General features: G+C 41.6%; 1 protein-coding gene across 8 annotated transcripts in view; it reads left to right on the top strand.

The window, feature by feature from the left end:
* The window catches only part of PLEKHM3 (pleckstrin homology domain containing M3), a 205510-nt gene that overhangs the window by 67767 nt on the left and 119789 nt on the right, over positions 1 to 17954 (top strand). For 6 of the 8 annotated variants that reach the window (XM_030916440.1, XM_030916441.1, XM_030916442.1 and 3 more), the window contains 2 exons: positions 491 to 532; positions 16540 to 16685. In XM_030916440.1, coding sequence (XP_030772300.1) covers positions 491 to 532; positions 16540 to 16685 — 188 coding nt within the window. The remainder of the gene's footprint in view (positions 1 to 490; positions 533 to 16539; positions 16686 to 17954) is intronic. The other 2 variants (XM_010386062.2, XM_010386064.2) reach the window with 1 other exon arrangement.

Raw genomic sequence — 17954 nt, 5'->3', positions numbered from 1 at the left:
GAGCTCGGTCTTCTGTTTATAGTCCTGCCACTGATTTATTATATGGCCCCGAGCCAGCCTTTTCACAGTCTTGTGGGTCAGCCTCTTCAACGCTCTATTTTGAGGGAAGATTAAACTGTCTTGACTATGTACAATTCAAATGTTACCAAATATCAGTTGAGCCAAAAGTGACATATCCTAGTTCAGTAATTAGTACATCACTGCAATTTTTTCCCCCAGAAACTACAGGGAGGCTCCCCAAACGATCTCTTAGATAAAGAGAAGTCTTACTACGGTCTAATAATGGATGGAAAACCTTTGTGAAAATGACGTTTCTCATCCATTGTTAGGATAGGGAGTTTTAACTTGAGTAAAAGGTTCCTGATAATGCTAAAGGTTTCCAGGCAGCCCCTTTAGCCCAACTTTCCTGTGTGATCTTCGCCTCTCAATAATGTCACCCACCGACATGCGTCTGAGTGCCTTTCCCTTTCCTCTCCACTCCCATTATTAGATGCTGTCTGTGTGAGCCACCATCCTTGCAGGAGTTTTACAGGTTAGTAAATGAATAATACCTCTTCTTTCTTATGCCAAGAGACAGGAAGATGGGGATTAAAATATCACATATATTGCTTATAGATCACATTTATTTTGTAGAGTGGATCCCTAAATTAGATGGACTTATTCACTTGGCCACAGCTGGAGTCCTGAAGGGCATGATGTCCTCTTACCACAGCAGATAGAAACCTGCTTCCTGAAGGCCATGATGTCCTTTTATCACAGCACACAGAAACCTGCTTCCTGAAGGGCATGATGTCCTCTTACCACAGCAGACAGAAATCTGCTTCCTGAAGGCCATGACGTCCTCTTATCACAGCAGACAGAAACCTGCTTGCTGAAGGCCAAGTTGAGCATGCCTGGGTCCTTCTTTTGTTTTTTGTTTCTTTTTTTTTTTTTTTTTTTGAGACGGAGTCTCGCTCTGTCACCCAGGCTGGAGTGCAGTGGCCGGATCTCAGCTCACTGCAAGCTCCGCCTCCCAGGTTTATGCCATTCTCCTGCCTCAGCCTCCCGAGTAGCTGGGACTACAGGCGCCCGCCACCTCGCCCGGCTAGTTTTTTTGTATTTTTTAGTAGAGACGGGGTTTCACTGTGTTAGCCAGGATGGTCTCGATCTCCTGACCTCGTGATCCGCCCGTCTCGGCCTCCCAAAGTGCTGGGATTACAGGCTTGAGCCACTGCGCCTGGCCATATGGGTCCTTCTTCTTAACTTGGCAGTCAGATACCTAATTTCTCCATCTGTGAGGAGAGTTGGATAAGGGATGGGGAGAGAAGCTAGGAATATCACTCTGGGGAATTCCCCAGAAGCAGGAGTTCCAGATAATAGGAGTTTTCCGCTTGTGTCTTGCTTACTAAGTCTAAATAACCTGATACAAATAGCTTATTTGCAAATACTAAACGTATAGTTAAAAGATTAGCTTTGGAGGTGTTCACAAACATGTGATTCTAAGGAGATAGAAAAGCCCGGAAAGAAGACAAAAGGGAAAAGAATAAAGGAAGGGAAAATAGACCAAGACAGTTCCTAAACCTTGTACAACATAAAGAACTTGGTTGGGGTAAAAATGAAGAAATTCAAACGTGGATTTAAAGGAAACTGATGAAAGTAATCTTTTTCACTTTGAGACTGTTCCTAGCACTACTCAGATCCACTCTCATGACTTTAATTTTATCAAATTGTTATCATTACCAAAATGGCTCAAGTAGAATTACTCTAAGAAATGCCGTCAGGGTTTTTTTAGGAGGTTTTAGCAAAGAAGAGGACAGGTTTTGTTTTAAGGATACTGTAAAGTTCAAAGAGATGAGATTCTTGTAAAATATGAGGAAAGAGAAACAGGCATTAGGAATGGGGAGTGGCGTGAAAGAGAAGTCAGAGGGGACCCTGGTAGGACACTGTATGTGATAGAAGCTACAGAGTGGAGACTGATGTAGGAAGCGACTTCTAAATCCAAGCTGGGAGAAAACGTAAGTTCCAGAAACAGTAAGAAAAGACAGGTTGCTTTTCAGGTAATCCCCCAAAATAATCTGAACCTCTAAGCCAATAGGAGGTTCTTGGCCTTTTGAAGCAATCATAAAAGAGAGATGTATCTGGGGAATCATAAAAAGAGTTAGTGGTGGTTTAATGTAATGCTAAATACCAGGGGAAATCACTTTAGAAAATGTTAAGTACAGCATACATTGGATTCTCTGTGAGGCAAAAAGTGTTCAGAACAGGACTGGGACTAGGGTAAGGCAAGCGAGGCATGTGCTTTGGGTACAGAATTTAAGGAAGTACCAAAAAACCCTTAGTAATCACGATTTTAAAAATATGTTGATATGATATTCTTTTTTTTGTTGTTTTTTTGAGACGGAGTCTCACTCTGTCGCCCAGGCTGGAGTGCAGTGGCACGATCTCGGCTCACTGCAAGCTCCGCCTCCCGGGTTCACACCATTCTCCTGCCTCAGCCTCCTGAGTAGCTGGGACTACAGGCGCCCGCCACCACACCTGGCTAATTTTTTTGTATTTTTAGTAGAGATGGGGTTTCACCGTGTTAGCCAGGATGGTCTCGATCTCCTGACCTCGTGATCCACCCACCTTGGCCTCCCAAAGTGCTGGGATTACAAACGTGAGCCACCGCACCTGGCCTAATATGATATTCTTTAAAAATAAAAATTAATGTAAAAAGTCCACGATGAACAAAATATAAAAGCTTAACTAGAGACAGGATGAGAATTCCTGATTTCTCCTTTTGTTTTGGGTTCTAATATGGCTTGGCATTGGTTCAGAGAAACATTCCAGTAAGATAGTTTATTTTATTTTATATTATTATTATTATTTTTTTTTTGAGATGCAGTCTCACTCTGTTGCCCAGGCTGAAGTGCAGTGGTGCAGTCTCAACTCACTGCAGTCTCCACCTTATGGACTCAAATGATTTTCCTGCCTCAGCCTCCTGAGTAGCTAGGATTATAGGTGGGTGCCACCATGCCTGGCTAATTTTTGTATTTTTAGTAGAGATGGGGTTTCATCATGTTGGCCAGGCTGCTGTTGAACTCCGGACCTTAGGTGGTCTGCCCACCTCAGCCTCCCAAAGTGCTGGGATTACAGGCGTGAGCCACCACACCCAGTCGAGACAGTTTATTTAATTAGACATCTTCCCCTGAAGCTCTCAGTACTCCAAGTAGCCCAGCCCAGCATTTGTCTTTTTTCAAGGATGGTGAGGTTGACCTTCCTTCCCTATCTGGGATTGCAGGAGAATATATAGAGAATCCTGGTAGCCCCATGTTGAAGATAGAACTGATAGAGAAAGAGGGAGATCAACTGTGACAAGAAGCATTCTTTCCATCCACCACTAGCAGCTTTCATGTCTGAAATCAGCTCAACCAAGCCCTGATTATGCACTTGTTTTTCAAGTAAGAGTTCTTGTTGAGCAGTGTTTCACCAAGATTAATTTGTGAAGAAAAGAGCCAAGCTTGGAGCGGATGTTACTAGCAGGTAGTCTAGCGGGTAATGGTGCCTCTTTTTCATGGCACTATTTAACCTACCAGCATAAATCATTTTTTAAGGTAAGAAAGTAGAACTGGTGAGGCCGGGCGCGGTGGCTCAAGCCTGTAATCCCAGCACTTTGGGAGGCCGAGACGGGCGGATCACGAGGTCAGGAGATCGAGACCATCCTGGCTAACACGGTGAAACCCCGTCTCTACTAAAAAATACAAAAACTAGCCGGGCGAGGTGGCGGGCGCCTGTAGTCCCAGCTACTCAGGAGGCTGAGGCAGGAGAATGGCGTAAACCCGGGAGGCGGAGCTTGCAGTGAGCTGAGATCCGGCCTCTGCACTCCAGTCCGGGCGACAGAGCGAGACTCCGCCTCAAAAAAAAAAAAAAAAAAAAAGAAAGTAGAACTGGTGAAAGGACTTTTCCTCCTCCCCGTAATAAATGATATATCCATTGCTGGCAGAGAAAAGTGAGTGAGTAGGGTCAGCGTACTGATCTCTTATTTTGCCCTGTTGTCTTTCTGTTGTCATAGGGTTTTTCCAATAGTGGCACTATTGACATTTTAGGCCAGATACTTCTTTGTTATGGAGGGATGCCTTGTGCATTGTAGGATAGTTAGCAGTGTTCCTTGCCTTCATCCATAAGATACCAGTAGCTCACCCACCCACCCTACCAAAAATGTCTGCGGACATTACAAATATCCCCTGTTGGGACAACAATCTCCCCTGGTTGAGAACCACTGTGCTACCAAAGGTCAAGGCCTACCAATGATGTCTTCTTTTCTTCATCCAGCTTTTTCTCACTTCTTTATAAATTAATAAATGTCTTCTGCTGAAATAGATGTTGGTTATTTCCTACCACATAATTTTTGTTGTTGTTGTTGTTATTGTTGTTGTTGTTGTCATCGCCCAGGCTGGAGTGCAGTGGCGCGATCTCGGCTCACTGCAAGCTCTGCCTCCCGGGTTCACGCCATTCTCCTGCCTCAACCTCCCGAGTAGCTGGGACTACAGGTGCCTGCCACCATGCCCGGCTAATTTTTTGTATTTTTAGTAGACATGGCGTTTCACCGTGTTAGCGAGGATGGTCTCCATCTCCTGACCTTGTGATCCACCTGCCTCGGCCTCCCAAAGTGCTGGAATTACAGGCGTTGTTTTGTTTTTTGAGACAGAGTCTTGCTCTGTCACCTAGGCTGGAGTGCAGTGGTGCATTCTTGGCTCACTGCAACCTCCGTCTCCTGGGTTCAAGCAATTCTCCTGTCTCAGCCTCCCAAATAGCTGGGATTACAGGCTCCCGCCACCACCCCTGGCTAATTGTTAGTATTTTTTGTAGAGATGAGGTTTCGCCATGTTGGCCAGGCTGGTCTTGAACTCCTGACCTCGTGATCCACCCTCCTTGGCCTCCCAAGGTGCTGGGATTACAGGCGTGAGCCACCGCGCCCGGCCACCACATAATATTTTATAATCTGAGACCTCTGCATCTTAGGTAAATTTAAGTAAAAATAGTAGGTTATAAAAACAGGACCTTCACCAACCATCATTTGATATCAAGTATATCAAATGCTTTCGGTAACAGCTAATAGAATATACAATTCAAACTGATTTGTACAATAAGGGGAATTATTCTCAATCACCTGAGCTTTAGGCATCAGTAGATCTGGTAGCTCAAATTTTTTGAACTTTTTTTTTGGATTAAATGCTTCAAATAGCATTTTCTCCCCCAAACCACCTGCTCCTTCTAATTGATGGATTTCTCACAGGAGTCACAGGCTTGAAACATCATGAGCATCTTTAACAGTCCCTTCGCGTGCCCCCAGCATCAGTCAGTTGCCAGATCGTCTGCAGTTTATCCCCATGCTATCTCCTTCTCTTTCTCTCTTCCTGTTTCCAAGACCACCACCTAATCAAGCTCAAACTGGTGCAGTAACTTAACTAGTTCCCTCCCCTTCCAGCTTTTCTTGCTAATTAATCTTTTCAAAGCGTACATTGCAGCTGGTCATATTAGCACATGCCTGTAATTCCAACACTTTGGGAGGCCAGGGCAGGAGGATAGCTTGAGGAAAGGAGTTCAACACCAGCCTTGTGCAATATAGCAAGACCCCTGGGTCTCTGCAAAAAAAAAATTTAAATCAGCCAGGCGTGGTGGCATGCACCTGTATGTAACCTTTGTTACCCAGGAGGCTGAGGTGGGAGGATCACTTGAGCCCAGGAGGTTGAGGCTGCAATGAACCATGATTGCACTACTGTACTCAGGCTGGGTGACAGAGTAAAACCTTTTCTCCAAATTATTTATTTATTTATTTATTTTTTATTATACTTTGAGTTCTAGGGTACATGTGCACAACGTGCAGGTTTGTTACATATGTATACTTGTGCCATGTTGGTGTGCTGCACCCATCAACTCGTCAGCACCCATCAACTCGTCATTTATATCAGGTATGACTCCCAATGGCATCCCTCCCCCCTCCCCCCTCCCCATAATAGGCCCCGGTGTGTGATGTTCCCCTTCCAGAGTCCAAGTGATCTCATTGATCAATTCCCACCTATGAGTGAGAACATGCGGTGTTTGGTTTTCTGTTCTTGTGATAGTTTGCTGACAATGATGGTTTCCAGCTGCATCCACGTCCCTACAAAGGACACAAACTCATCCTTTTTTATGGCTGCATAGTATTCCATGGTGTATATGTGCCACATTTTCTTAATCCAGTCTGTCACTGATGGACATTTGGCTTGATTCCAAGTCTTTGCTATTGGGAATAGTGCTGCAATGAACATATGTGTGCATGTGTCTTTATAGCAGCATGATTTATAATCCTTTGGGTATATACCCAGTAATGGGATGGCTGGGTCATATGGTATTTCTAGTTCTAGATCCTTGAGGAATCGCCATACTGTTTTCCACAATGGTTGAACCAATTTACAATCCCACCAACAGTGTAAAAGTGTTCCTATTTCTCCACATCCTGTCCAGCACCTGTTGTTTCCTGAATTTTTTTTTTTTTTTTTAAGTTTACATTGCTACTGTGCTTCAAACTCTGGTTGTTCCTATGTCTTTTTTTATTTTTTTTTTTGAGATGGAGTCTCATACTGTCGCCCTGGCCGGAGTGCAATTGCATGATCCTGGCTCACTGCAAGCTCCGCCTCCTGCGTTCACGCCGTTCTCCTGCCTCAGCCTCCTGAGTATGGGACTACAGGCACCCGCCACCATGCCCGGCTAATTTTTTTTTTTTTTTTTTGTATTTTTCACATAGACGGGGTTTCACCGTGTTGGCCAGGCTGGTCTCGAACTACTGACCTCATGATCCACCTGCCTTAGCCTCCCAAAGTGCTATATCTTATTAATTAGGACTTCTCACTCTGAACACTCAGGATTCTTATGTTCTAGCTTCACTTTTATCATTCCAAGCTCTTTTCTTCATACTCCTCTATTTACGAGCCTCAGACAACTAGAATATCCAGTGTTTCCAAAGATGCTTCCATTTTTCTGACTTGAGCCTTTATGAATGAATCTCTTCTCTTCTTCAAGACCCAGCTGAAATGCCCCTATGTCTACACAGCCTTCCTCGATCTTCACAACTAACAGTGATTGCTTCCTCCTTTCCTCGTTTCTTACCTTCTGCTGTTTACTCTATAGATTTGTATTCTTCTTCCCCTCACCCTTCATCTTCAGAGGTGATGCTAATGCCTGTGAGGTCCCAGGCTATATTCACTGATGAGCTAAATTATGTTCTTTTATGTAAATTAATTCATATTTTTTGTCCTTGTTGTTTTGTCATCTGCAGGGGACAGTTTTTATAATGTTACAAGGAAGATTACTACTTGGAAATTCACCTTTATAGTTGATTGGTGTTAGTCATAAAATGCCACATTGCCACTTTTATTAGGCTCTGCCTTCTAAGCAGCTGTACAACTGTGGACAGAATTACTTTTTCACCTTCTGCCTCAGTTTCTTATTCTGTAAAATGGGCATAATACCTACCTCATATAATTGGTATGAGGATTAAATGAATATAGACATACACATGTATTTACATATGTTCATTTGTGTATATGTAAGGTAGTTATGACAGTGCCTGGCTTATAGTAAGCCTGTCTTACATAAGATGTTTGCTTATAATGTAAGTGTTTATCCATTTGCTTATTTCTTTATTTTTATTTTTAAATTGCTTACCATTTTCTTGAAAGACTGGGGAAAGAACACAGAAGTAAATGAGAAAGTCTAGTCATAGACTGTTAGGGAAAAACAGGATGAAAAATACTAAGTTTAGACTGATTTCAGTATACTAGAAGCTGAATTTGTAAGATTTTATTATTAATATTAAACTTACTTTACACTGATAAAAGCACTATTGAAGCATCTTATCCTAAGAAAAATTAAAAGTAACTCAACAACTCAAGTCATGTCTTGGGAAGTGAAAATCTGTGTTACAGATCATTATATTTACAACTTTTGGGGTGGATATTTCATAGATAGAAAGCAGTCAGATTCTCTAAAATGGTGTACATATTTACTTACGTGCTTTAGCAAAAATCAAGATTTATTGCCTTTCAAGATAAATTTTGACTAAATATTGACTTTAGGTTCTCAATCATTGTTTACCTGAAAGACCAATAAATCTTGACACTTCTCAACTTGAGTTGGAATCTACTTGGTATTTATTAATTTGTTTCACACGATTTATAATCTTAATAACAACATTCCATGAGATTAAATAAACATTGTAGAGTTTAGCAAGTTTATATTTTCAGTCAGCAGTAATTACTTGACATGTGATTTTCACTTCATTTCTTACTTACATGTAGTACCTCTAGCACTGTTAACACAACATAGGTCCTACGTGTCAAAGCTGACTTAGCTATTTAAATATTCAGAGGGGGAAAACCCAAATAACTCTTAACAGCTTATGTAATTACATTTTAAACCAATTAGTATTCAGATTGGAGTTTCTAATCTGAATTGATTTTATTTTTTTGCTTGCTTTAGTTCTGCAAGTATACTCTAGTAATACATGATTATACTTCATTGATGGCCTCTGTCATGGATGGTTTATGTCTATTGGTTTTAATCTCTGTTTCGTGCATCTGTCTGTTCTTGTCTGTCTCTCTAGGTATAATGTGTATTGAACATTCACTGTGTCTCAGCACAGTACTAATACTTTACAAACATAATATTTGCCATATTGTTGTGTTGACAGGGTTTTTAGAGACAGGGTCTCGCTCTGTCACTTAGGTTGGTGTGCAGTGGTGCAATAATAACTCACTGAACCCTCGAACTCCTGGGCTCAGGGTATTCTCCTGCCTCAGCCTCCAAAGCAGCTGGGATTGCAGGTGCAGACCACCACACCTGGCTAATTTTTAGAAACTTTTTTGTAGAGATGGGGCCTCACTCTGTCGCCCAAGCTGGAGTGCAGTGGTATAATCATAGCTCTCTATAACCTCAAAGTCCTGGCCACAAGCAGTTCTCCCAGGTTGGTCTCCCAAAGTACTGGGATTACAGGTGTGAGCCTCCAGTGCCCGGCTGGAAATTCTTTGGTTAGGTACATTCATTGTGTCCAGGAGGAGTTACTTACTTCTCTGAGATTCTTAAGGACAGAGCTATCCTAGCTATAGCAGCAGTCCATTCTATAAGTACCAGCTGAAGTTAACCTAAATGTGTATCACCCATGGTAGGAACGTGCTTTTTAACATGTGTCAGCTCTCTGTGCAGTGGAACTTTTTTTTTTTCAGACAGAGTCTTGCTTTGTGGCCAAGGCTGGAGTACAGAAGCGCAATCTCAGCTCACTGCAGCCCCTGCCTCCCAGGTTCAAGCAATTTTCCTGCCCCGGGAGAGGCAGGGATTACAGGCGTGTGCCATCATGCCCAGCTAATTTTTGTGTTTTTAGTAGGGGTTTCACCATGTTGGCCAGGCTGGTCTCAAACTCCTAACCTTAAGAGATCCGTCCACCTCGGCCTCCCAAAGGATTATAGGCATGAGCCACCACACCCTACTTGTGCAGTGGAACTTTATGAGTCAGTTTCAGCCAACAAGGAATGACAATTTCTCATATATAATCTCTCACTGCTATAAAATTTGTAGATGAAGCTGGACGCGGTGGCTCACGCCTGTAATCCCAGCACTTTGGAGGCTGAGGCGGGTGGATCACCTGAGGTCAGGAGTTCAAGACCAGCCTGGCCAACATAGTGAAACCCCGTCTCTACTAAAAAAAAATACAAAAAATCAGCCAGGCGTCGTGGCGCATGCCTGTAATCCTAGCTACTCGGGAGGCTGAGGCAGGAGAATCACTTGAACCCAGGAGGCGGAGGTTGCAGTGAGCCGCGATCATGCCACTGCACTCCAGCCTAGGTGACAGAGCAAGACTCGGTCTCAAACAAAAAAAAAATTTGTAGGTGAACATAAAACGAAGCCCATCAGAAAAAAAAATTCTGATGAACAGAAATGAATTTTTGTGTAGCTTTGGAAACAACCATCAGTACATTTCAGGATTGTATTTGAGCATGTGTATTTCCTCCCAACTGTGAAGTTTTCATCCCCTGGGAAGAGAATTCACTATGAAGGGACTTAAAGCCTTATGGAGAAAATAATTTTGAAGTGTTGCAGTCTAAAGTCCATGAACTCAACCCAAAGACTGTCAGCTGCATGTCATACTATCCACATTAGCAATTACACGAGGCACACAATTGATTTTTTCCAGATTTCCCCTATTGTTCCTTTAGTTTTATTTGAGAGGCTGTAGATACTATTTGCTTTGTAACTGACAGAATGCATACTTAATGGCATGTGCCTGATTCTCCATCCAAATGTTTAATGTCTTAATTGATTTATGACTAAATAGATAGCTCCTACTTTATGGATCACCACCTTGTCCCAAAGACAAAATAACTTGGATGCTTGGGATGCAAAAAGTTTTGGATCACTGATTTTTGAGTAGATGTTTCTCAATGGCCCCCACTCTTTATGCCCTTTCCACTCTACAGTTACATAAAATTCTGCAGCCTCAGTTTCCCCGTGTTAACTTCAGAGTACGTTATGTGTGTGTGGTCAGTCTCGAACTTTAGCTCTGCTCAGTTTCCCCATGTTAACTTCAGAGTACGTATGTGTGTGTGGTCAGTCTCAAACTTTAGCTCTTGTTCCTTCTGACAGTGGAGGATGCAAGTCTGGGGCTCAGGTTTGCTTTGCCTCTACTTTTAATGGACCTCAAAGCTACATTGCAAAAATTGCTTGTACCCTGTGTCAAATAATCCTTTCTTTATGCCCAACTTTGTGCTAATCCCAGGGAGGACTTTGAATTGTATACCAAATGTAATACCTTATTTTTTAAACTATAGGTTCAAAATTTGACTACTTAGTGAGGCAATGGTTAGAGACTATGAGCTAGGAAAGCTAAGTTCTTTATGACTTTAACCCCTAATTCTTGCAAAATAGCAACTCCTTGAACCTGCACGTCTATTTTTCTTCATTTTGGGAAATCTGGTCTAAAGAGCATATGATTAAAGTATAGGCCTTTAAGCAACATTTTACACAGTGCTTACTGCAGCTCACTGTCCCCAGCTAGGAAAATGGAGGGATGGAAGGAGGGACAGGAAAGTCTCGTTGCTCACTCCTGTGGACATCTCTCCCTACTTGGTGCATAAAGTAAAAGACGATGTGAAACTCGCCAGGTTTTTTTTTTTTTTTTTCTACTTTTACAGAGAAAACGACACTGTGTCCTCTCGCCCTCTTTATCTCTTTTCCTTCCTTTTACAAAGGCACCTTCTCTTCTTTTCTATTTGCCCTTGTTCTTTTCCTAGAGCATTTCTGCCTTCTAAATGCAAAAGACTGGATTTACCTTCCTGAATTAGGTAAAAGCTTACTTTAAGAGATGGAAAGTGAGTGGCATAACTGACCACACTTAGCACTGTATGAGGTCCTTCCTTAGTGAGAGAGGTTCACTTGGATCCAGCCATGGCTTTCTTGTTCTTCCCTCTTATGCCCATGAGTTTTCCGACTGCTGGTCAGGGAAAGGAGAACTGAAGGTAATAGTCATAAAGTAGAGAGAAGGTGGCTGGCTCTTCCTCAAGATCGCAGCTTCAGTAACAACAACTGCAGCCGGTTGAGCTAACTGGGTACACTTGTTAGAAGAAAGATTGTGCTTTTGTGGAGAAGTATGCCAAAGTTTTCCACAATCCCCAGCAACAGATTCTTTTGGGTGTGTTTAGTGAAAGGCCATTTGGGAAATGGACTGTACATGCAGCAAATAGGATTTTGGTTAAATGGTGACATTTGTTTCCAAGAGTGTATCAGAGGGGAGGCTAAGCTCTTCAGAGCATGTGTTCATTAAAGATTTGAAGTGGAGTGGGAAGCAATAATAAAAAAAAGGCCAGTGGGTTCTCTGGTGAGATAGTTTTTTGTTCCTATGAATTGAATACACTCTGAAAAGTTTCAAAAAGAGTCTGGGAAGAATGTATTTGCTTTGATCCAACATGTGGAGTGTTCTTTACTACAAATGCCCTTTAATTTAGAAACATGGCTGAAAAGTCTGTTTGAAAGTCTGTAAAAATATAATATGTAAATAAGCCCTAATTAGTTATTGCAATTAATTATTTTTTGTCTCTACAGCTCTATTTTTCTCCCCATAATGTCGCTTTTCAGAGTCCAGCTTTGGCACCCTCTAAAAAAATGGTTTTTTGTAACAGTGATTATTAAGAAAAAATTTTCCTCTGTTAAAAACCCCACAATGATAAAGTAAAATCCCAGATTGTATATTTTATGGGGAATTGTTTTAGACATTTTTAGTCCACGATTTGCTACTGTGATGGTAAAGGAAATCTTGCAGTTAATTGAAAAAACTTGTGTTTCCTTCTTCAAATAAATGGCATGTGTTGTTTTTTAGAAAATGAACCTACATCAGGCCATTAACTAGCCTCTAATCTTCTTTTCCAACCATTCTGTTTTCTTTCAAATACAAATACTTTGGATTTAGGGGTTAAAAGTTTTCATTCTTTTTAAAGTGAATAGGATACTCCCAGTGGAGACAAGAATGCTCTGGAAAAACACTGGTAAAATGAAGTCAGGTTGTTTCTACATAGCCAGTTTTTTAGAAATTGACTAAGCACCTAAAGTATTGATTTTTTTGAAGCCTAGAGTGTAAACTGTGCGACAAATTCTGAGCTTTTCACTGAGCAGTCTGCACACCCTCTGCACTTCTGTTGAATAGAAGCAGAATTTTAGAGCTTGAGGGACCTTGGAGGTCACCTAGAAATCAGGGAGCAATCCTCGGCTTTTACCCATCAAAGTCCCGGGTGTGAGTTGGGGATAGGATGGGAGGGGAGAGGATGCTCATTAGAAATGCAGATTTTTGGTCCCTACCCAAGATCTACAGAGTCAAAATCATCTCAGTGGGAAGAAGAGTCCACATTTCTCACAAACATCTCCAGAAAATTCCATTGCTCACTCAAATTTGGCAGTTCACCAATTAAAGCTAACACGTTTATTTTGTGGTGAGGAAGCAAGGCCTAGAGAATTTCATAGGCGGGGTCACAGTGGTGCTTAGGCAAGAACAGACTCAGGCTTCCTGCCTTTAGACTAGTGATGGTCTGTATACCATGTGCCTAAAGTAGTTTTGAGCATGCAGACAGGTTCAAACCTACTTCTGGGTCATTAGGGTGATTTCAGCACCAGGAGTAGGATAGCCTGGTTCTAAATAAGGTATGAAAGTAAAGACACCCAAGGACTAAAGGTAGGTGTTTATGTGCTGCTGCTCTTGTCTGAACTAAAACCTGAATGGACTCTATCTATGTTCTCTCATCCCTCTGTCTTTTATGAGCCTAGAGACCTGTGCACAGTTGCGAGGATGTTTAACTCGGTTAACTGAGTTGATCCCCCAGCATGGTGAGCTTTGGATCTGTGTGCTCAGTTGATGTGAACATTCTTAGCCATAGGCTTTCTTAAAATGCATGTTTGTGTATGTTAATATTGTCTATGTGTGTTGCATCTAGAAAATTAGAATAAGCTCATTAAAATTATAGACAGATAAACCCAGTAGTGCCTACTAGGGAATATATAAATATCCAGCAAATGCTTACTGATGTCTGTTATATCCAAATTTTTTTTTTTTTTAGTGTTCTTTGGTGAGAATTTAAACTATAATGATGATCCTGAATTTCTGCAAGATCATGATCACCTTTTAAGTCATTAGGAAAGATTGGATTCTACTCAGTGTCATTTTAGTGTTCAGTCAATTTGTCTACTGATTTTTGGAAACACAGTATCCCACTGTCTAGGATATGTTAAGTTCCACAGAACTCTATTCCACAGTTCGTTCGTTCTTTTTTTAATTTTTTTTTTTTTCTTTTGAGACAGGGCCTTCCTCTGTCACTCAGGCAGGAGTACAGTGACATGATCACAGCTCACAGCAGCCTTGACCTCCTGGGTTCAAGTGATCCTCCTACTTCAGCCTCCCAATAGCTGGGATTACAGGCCCATGCCACCATACCTAGCTAATTTTTTTGTAGAGATAGGGTTTTACCATGTTGCCCAGGCTGGTCTCAAACTCCTGGGCTCAAGCAATCCACCGGCCTGGGCCTCCCAAAGTGGTAGGATTACAAGTGTGAGCTACCATGCCTGGTCAGTTCCACAGTTCCTATGTGAACATGGGTAATATATAGTTCTTAGAATGGGCAACATATTTTAACAGGGATGTTAATGAAAGGCTGTTTTCAGAAGCAGGTGATCAGGTTAAGAGGATCAGTTTTGGAATCACTATGGGAAATTAAAATTTCTGTATATACAGTTTATGTAAGTGGACATGTGCCAGATAGTACTCAGTTTATCATCCCTTTAACGTAAATATTTATTGATTGTCTGCTATGTGTAAAGCTCTGTGTTAAGTGCTGAGGATAAAAACATAGATCTGGGCCAGGCACAGCGGCTCACGCCTGTAATCCTAGCACTTTGGGAGTCCGAGGCAGGTGGATCACGAGGTTAGGAGTTCAAGACCAGTCTGGCCAACATGGTGAAACCCCATCTCTACTGAAAATACAAAAATTAGCCGGGCATGGTGGTGCGTGCCTATAGTCCCTGCTACTAGGGAGGCTGAGGCAGGAGAATCACTTGAACCCGGGAGGTGGAGGTTGCAGTGAGCCAAGATCGTGCTACTGTGCTCCAGCTTGGACAACAGAGTGAGACACTGTCTCAAAAAAAAAAAAAAAAAAAAAAAAATCTGAGGAGTTCTGGAGCACCACCAGTCAGTGGTGCTGGTTGGACAAGCCCATAAAAAGGCATGATAATTTAAAGAGGCACGTGCTAAATGCCAAATGAGTAATTCAGTCAGTGAGTGCAGTGAACAGCATTCCAACATTCACAGCCCTGTGACTGTGGCAAGGTCTCCTTTATCAGTCAGGAGCTACATGTGTGTCGGTTCTAACTCATCTTTCACACATTTCTCATTTCTCAGCCAGTCTGAAGAACAGGAGCTTGTGATGATTTTTTTGCTGCTCAATAGTAAAGAAATAGCCATTCTAGAAAGGAACTGGATCAAGCTCTGGAAGCCTAATACTGGTATATTTACTTATCTTCTTCCCATTTCTCATGTATTTAAAAACAATGAGATCTAATTCTCTTTCTAGAGGATGCACTGGGAAACTGATTAATTACTGATACCATTGTATTTGTGATGAAAATGAAAGTTCTGTTGAGTCTTGTGATACTTTCATTCATGGAGCTCATGTGAATCAGAATCTTCTTAGGTTGGTAGTTTGTTAAATAAATGTGTTTGACCTTAAAATGGAAAAGGGTTACAACACTGATCGTTATATTAGTAGTAGTAGTCGTCGTTGTCGTAGTCGTAGCAGTAATTGTAGTAGTATTGAAAGAGTAATTCATTTCTGCCCCACTTCATGAAATAGGCTTAGTGTCAGATCTCTTTGATTCATGTAGTTCTTGGTACCCAACCATAAAATGGGCCACATGGAAGGATTTCTAAAATGAAAGCTGTAGACCAGAAATGTCAGATTAATGATGCTGTTTGTGTATTCTTGATTACCTGTTCTGGATCTGCCGGGATTTTGTCCTTGGGGATGATTGTGATGGAATTTACATACTCTTTAGAAGGTAATTCTTCCTATCTAAAGAAAACGAATGGCTTTCCTTTGGAAGGGCTATGATTATTACCAGGTTTCCTGAGAGTACCAAGACAGTGCTCACAGTCATGAACTTTCTTGGGTCTGAAAAGGGCATTGTAGGCAACCAGTAGTCTTGGGCAAGATTTGTTGAAGTAAAGAGCAGAGAAGAGGGTGCTGTGTAAGAAGAGGTAATACGTGTTAATATATGATGGGTGGAGTAAGCACGCTGTGTTTCTTTGGGGAACAATGAGGAGAGTTCTCTGACTGGAATAAAGTGATTACATTCCCATTGGATAGTAGTGGGAGGGAAAGTTAGAAAGGTGAGGTGGAGCCAATCAGAGGCCAAATTCCTTACAATGATTTAGTAAGCAAAGGAATGCTACATATCAGTTTTGGGGATTATTTTAGCATCAAATTTAGAGCCAAATCCAAATTCTGGCTTTTTTTGGCTAGGTGAACTCAGACAAGACACTTAACCTCATAAAAATCTTAGATTACTCATCTATAAAATAGAGTCAATAATATCTTCCTCATAGAGAAGTTGTGCTGGTTAAACAAGATTCTGTATGAGATGCCCTCAGAAAAGTGCCTGGCAGAAATGGAGTTCTGAGCAGGGCAGTGAGGTGGTAAAGGTGGGGTTGTAGAAAGACTGATCTCTGGCAGCTGTATGCAGAAGAGATGGAATCAGAAGAAACCAGAGACAGGACCAGTTTATGACCCTTACAGCAATACCCTAGGAGGTGAAGGGACAGGCTGTCAGACTAGGAAGAAGAGGACACAACTGTACAACTCTATTCTCTGTAACTTCTTTTTTTGTTGCAGACTTTCATTTACCTTGAGGTAAATGAAATATAACCTTGTTCTATGATGTTAGAGCTCTATAACCTTGTTCTGTAGTGTTAAAAGTAAAACAGCAATCATAGATTCTTTCTTTTTCCTTGAACAGGCTGCCAGCGATCCATAGGTCTTTCCAATGGGAAAGCCAAGGTGTGCAACTACAGTGGGTGGTATTACTGCAGCAGCTGCCACGTGGATGACAGCTTTCTCATCCCAGCACGCATAGTCCACAACTGGGATACTTCAAAATATAAGGTAGGTACAAAAACTCAGTTCACTTAATAATAATAATTCAGGCATTCATATGTTCTCAGGTGGATTATAAAGATGGTGATCAAACAATTTGAAGCAGATATGATTAGGTAGTCTCATAAAAGGTGTAAGACCTTACCTAATGCTTCTTATATATCTCACAGTTGAAAGGCTTCTTAACTATGACTGTTATTAGTTTCCTCATTTAAAAAGACATATAGAGCAGTTTTTACTTCTGGTGCTAAGATAATTCTGAGAGAGGAGCCTCTTTTATTGTTTTTTATTTGATCTCCAACATCACAACACTATGGGAAGATAGAAATGGGAAAATAATACACACATGAGCATGCTAGTGATCTTTCTAGGCAAGGACTTATATAATCCAAGATATTTCTTTTGTTTGTTTTATTGTTTTGTGTTGTTTTGTTTTTTTTCATTTGTGTCGGGGCTTTTGGGTTTTTGGGTTTTTTTTTTTTTTTTTTTTTTGAGACATTGTCTCACTCCATCACCCAGGCTGGAGTGCAGTGGCATGATCTTGGCTCATTGCAACCTCCACTTCCTGGGTTCATGTGATTCTTGTGCCTCAGCCTCCCAAGTAGCTGGAATTACACACGCAGGCTACCACGCCCAGCTCATTTTTGTATTTTTAGTAGAGATGGGGTTTCACCATGTTGCCCAGGCTGGTCTCAAACTCTTGACCTCAAGTGATCTGCTTGCCCTGGCCTCCCAATATGCTAAGATTACTTAGCATATTATGCCACTGTGTGGCCTGAAATATTTCCTATAGTAGAGTAGCGCTCCTACTCACTTGAAGGTCAGTCTTCTAGCAAATCCAGGCCTTTGGAACTAGAACCAGAACCTTGAGAGAAGCTATGAAGACTTCTGAGTAGGGGCCAACAGCAAGGAACAGTACACTGAGCCATCCTCAGACCTTCATCAGCACTGTTGTTTTTTAAAAAGGAGAGCAAGTGAGAATCTCAGGTATATGCTAATAGCTTTGCAAAGTAACTGCTAACAGCCAAGGAGGCTATTCAGGAAGTATAAATAGCAGTCTTAGTGGCTATAAAAATGCAAGTCAATAGAGGAGAAAAGGAATAGTAAGCATGGGGACACTCAAACTTAGGAGCCTAGAGACAAGAGGAGGGACCAGCAAAGGAGGCCAAGAAGGAGTGAGCAATGAGGTAGAAGGATCCCAGGGTGTCTGACAACCCACGTGAAGAAAGTGTTTCCAGATGAATTGTGACAGATGCTGATAGGTCAAATAAGATGAGC

Source organism: Rhinopithecus roxellana, chromosome 14, assembly GCF_007565055.1.
Source record: "Rhinopithecus roxellana isolate Shanxi Qingling chromosome 14, ASM756505v1, whole genome shotgun sequence".
Classification (NCBI taxonomy): domain Eukaryota; kingdom Metazoa; phylum Chordata; class Mammalia; order Primates; family Cercopithecidae; genus Rhinopithecus; species Rhinopithecus roxellana.
The sequence above is the reverse complement of the archived record's forward strand: the minus strand, read 5'-3'. Positions and strand labels throughout refer to the sequence as shown.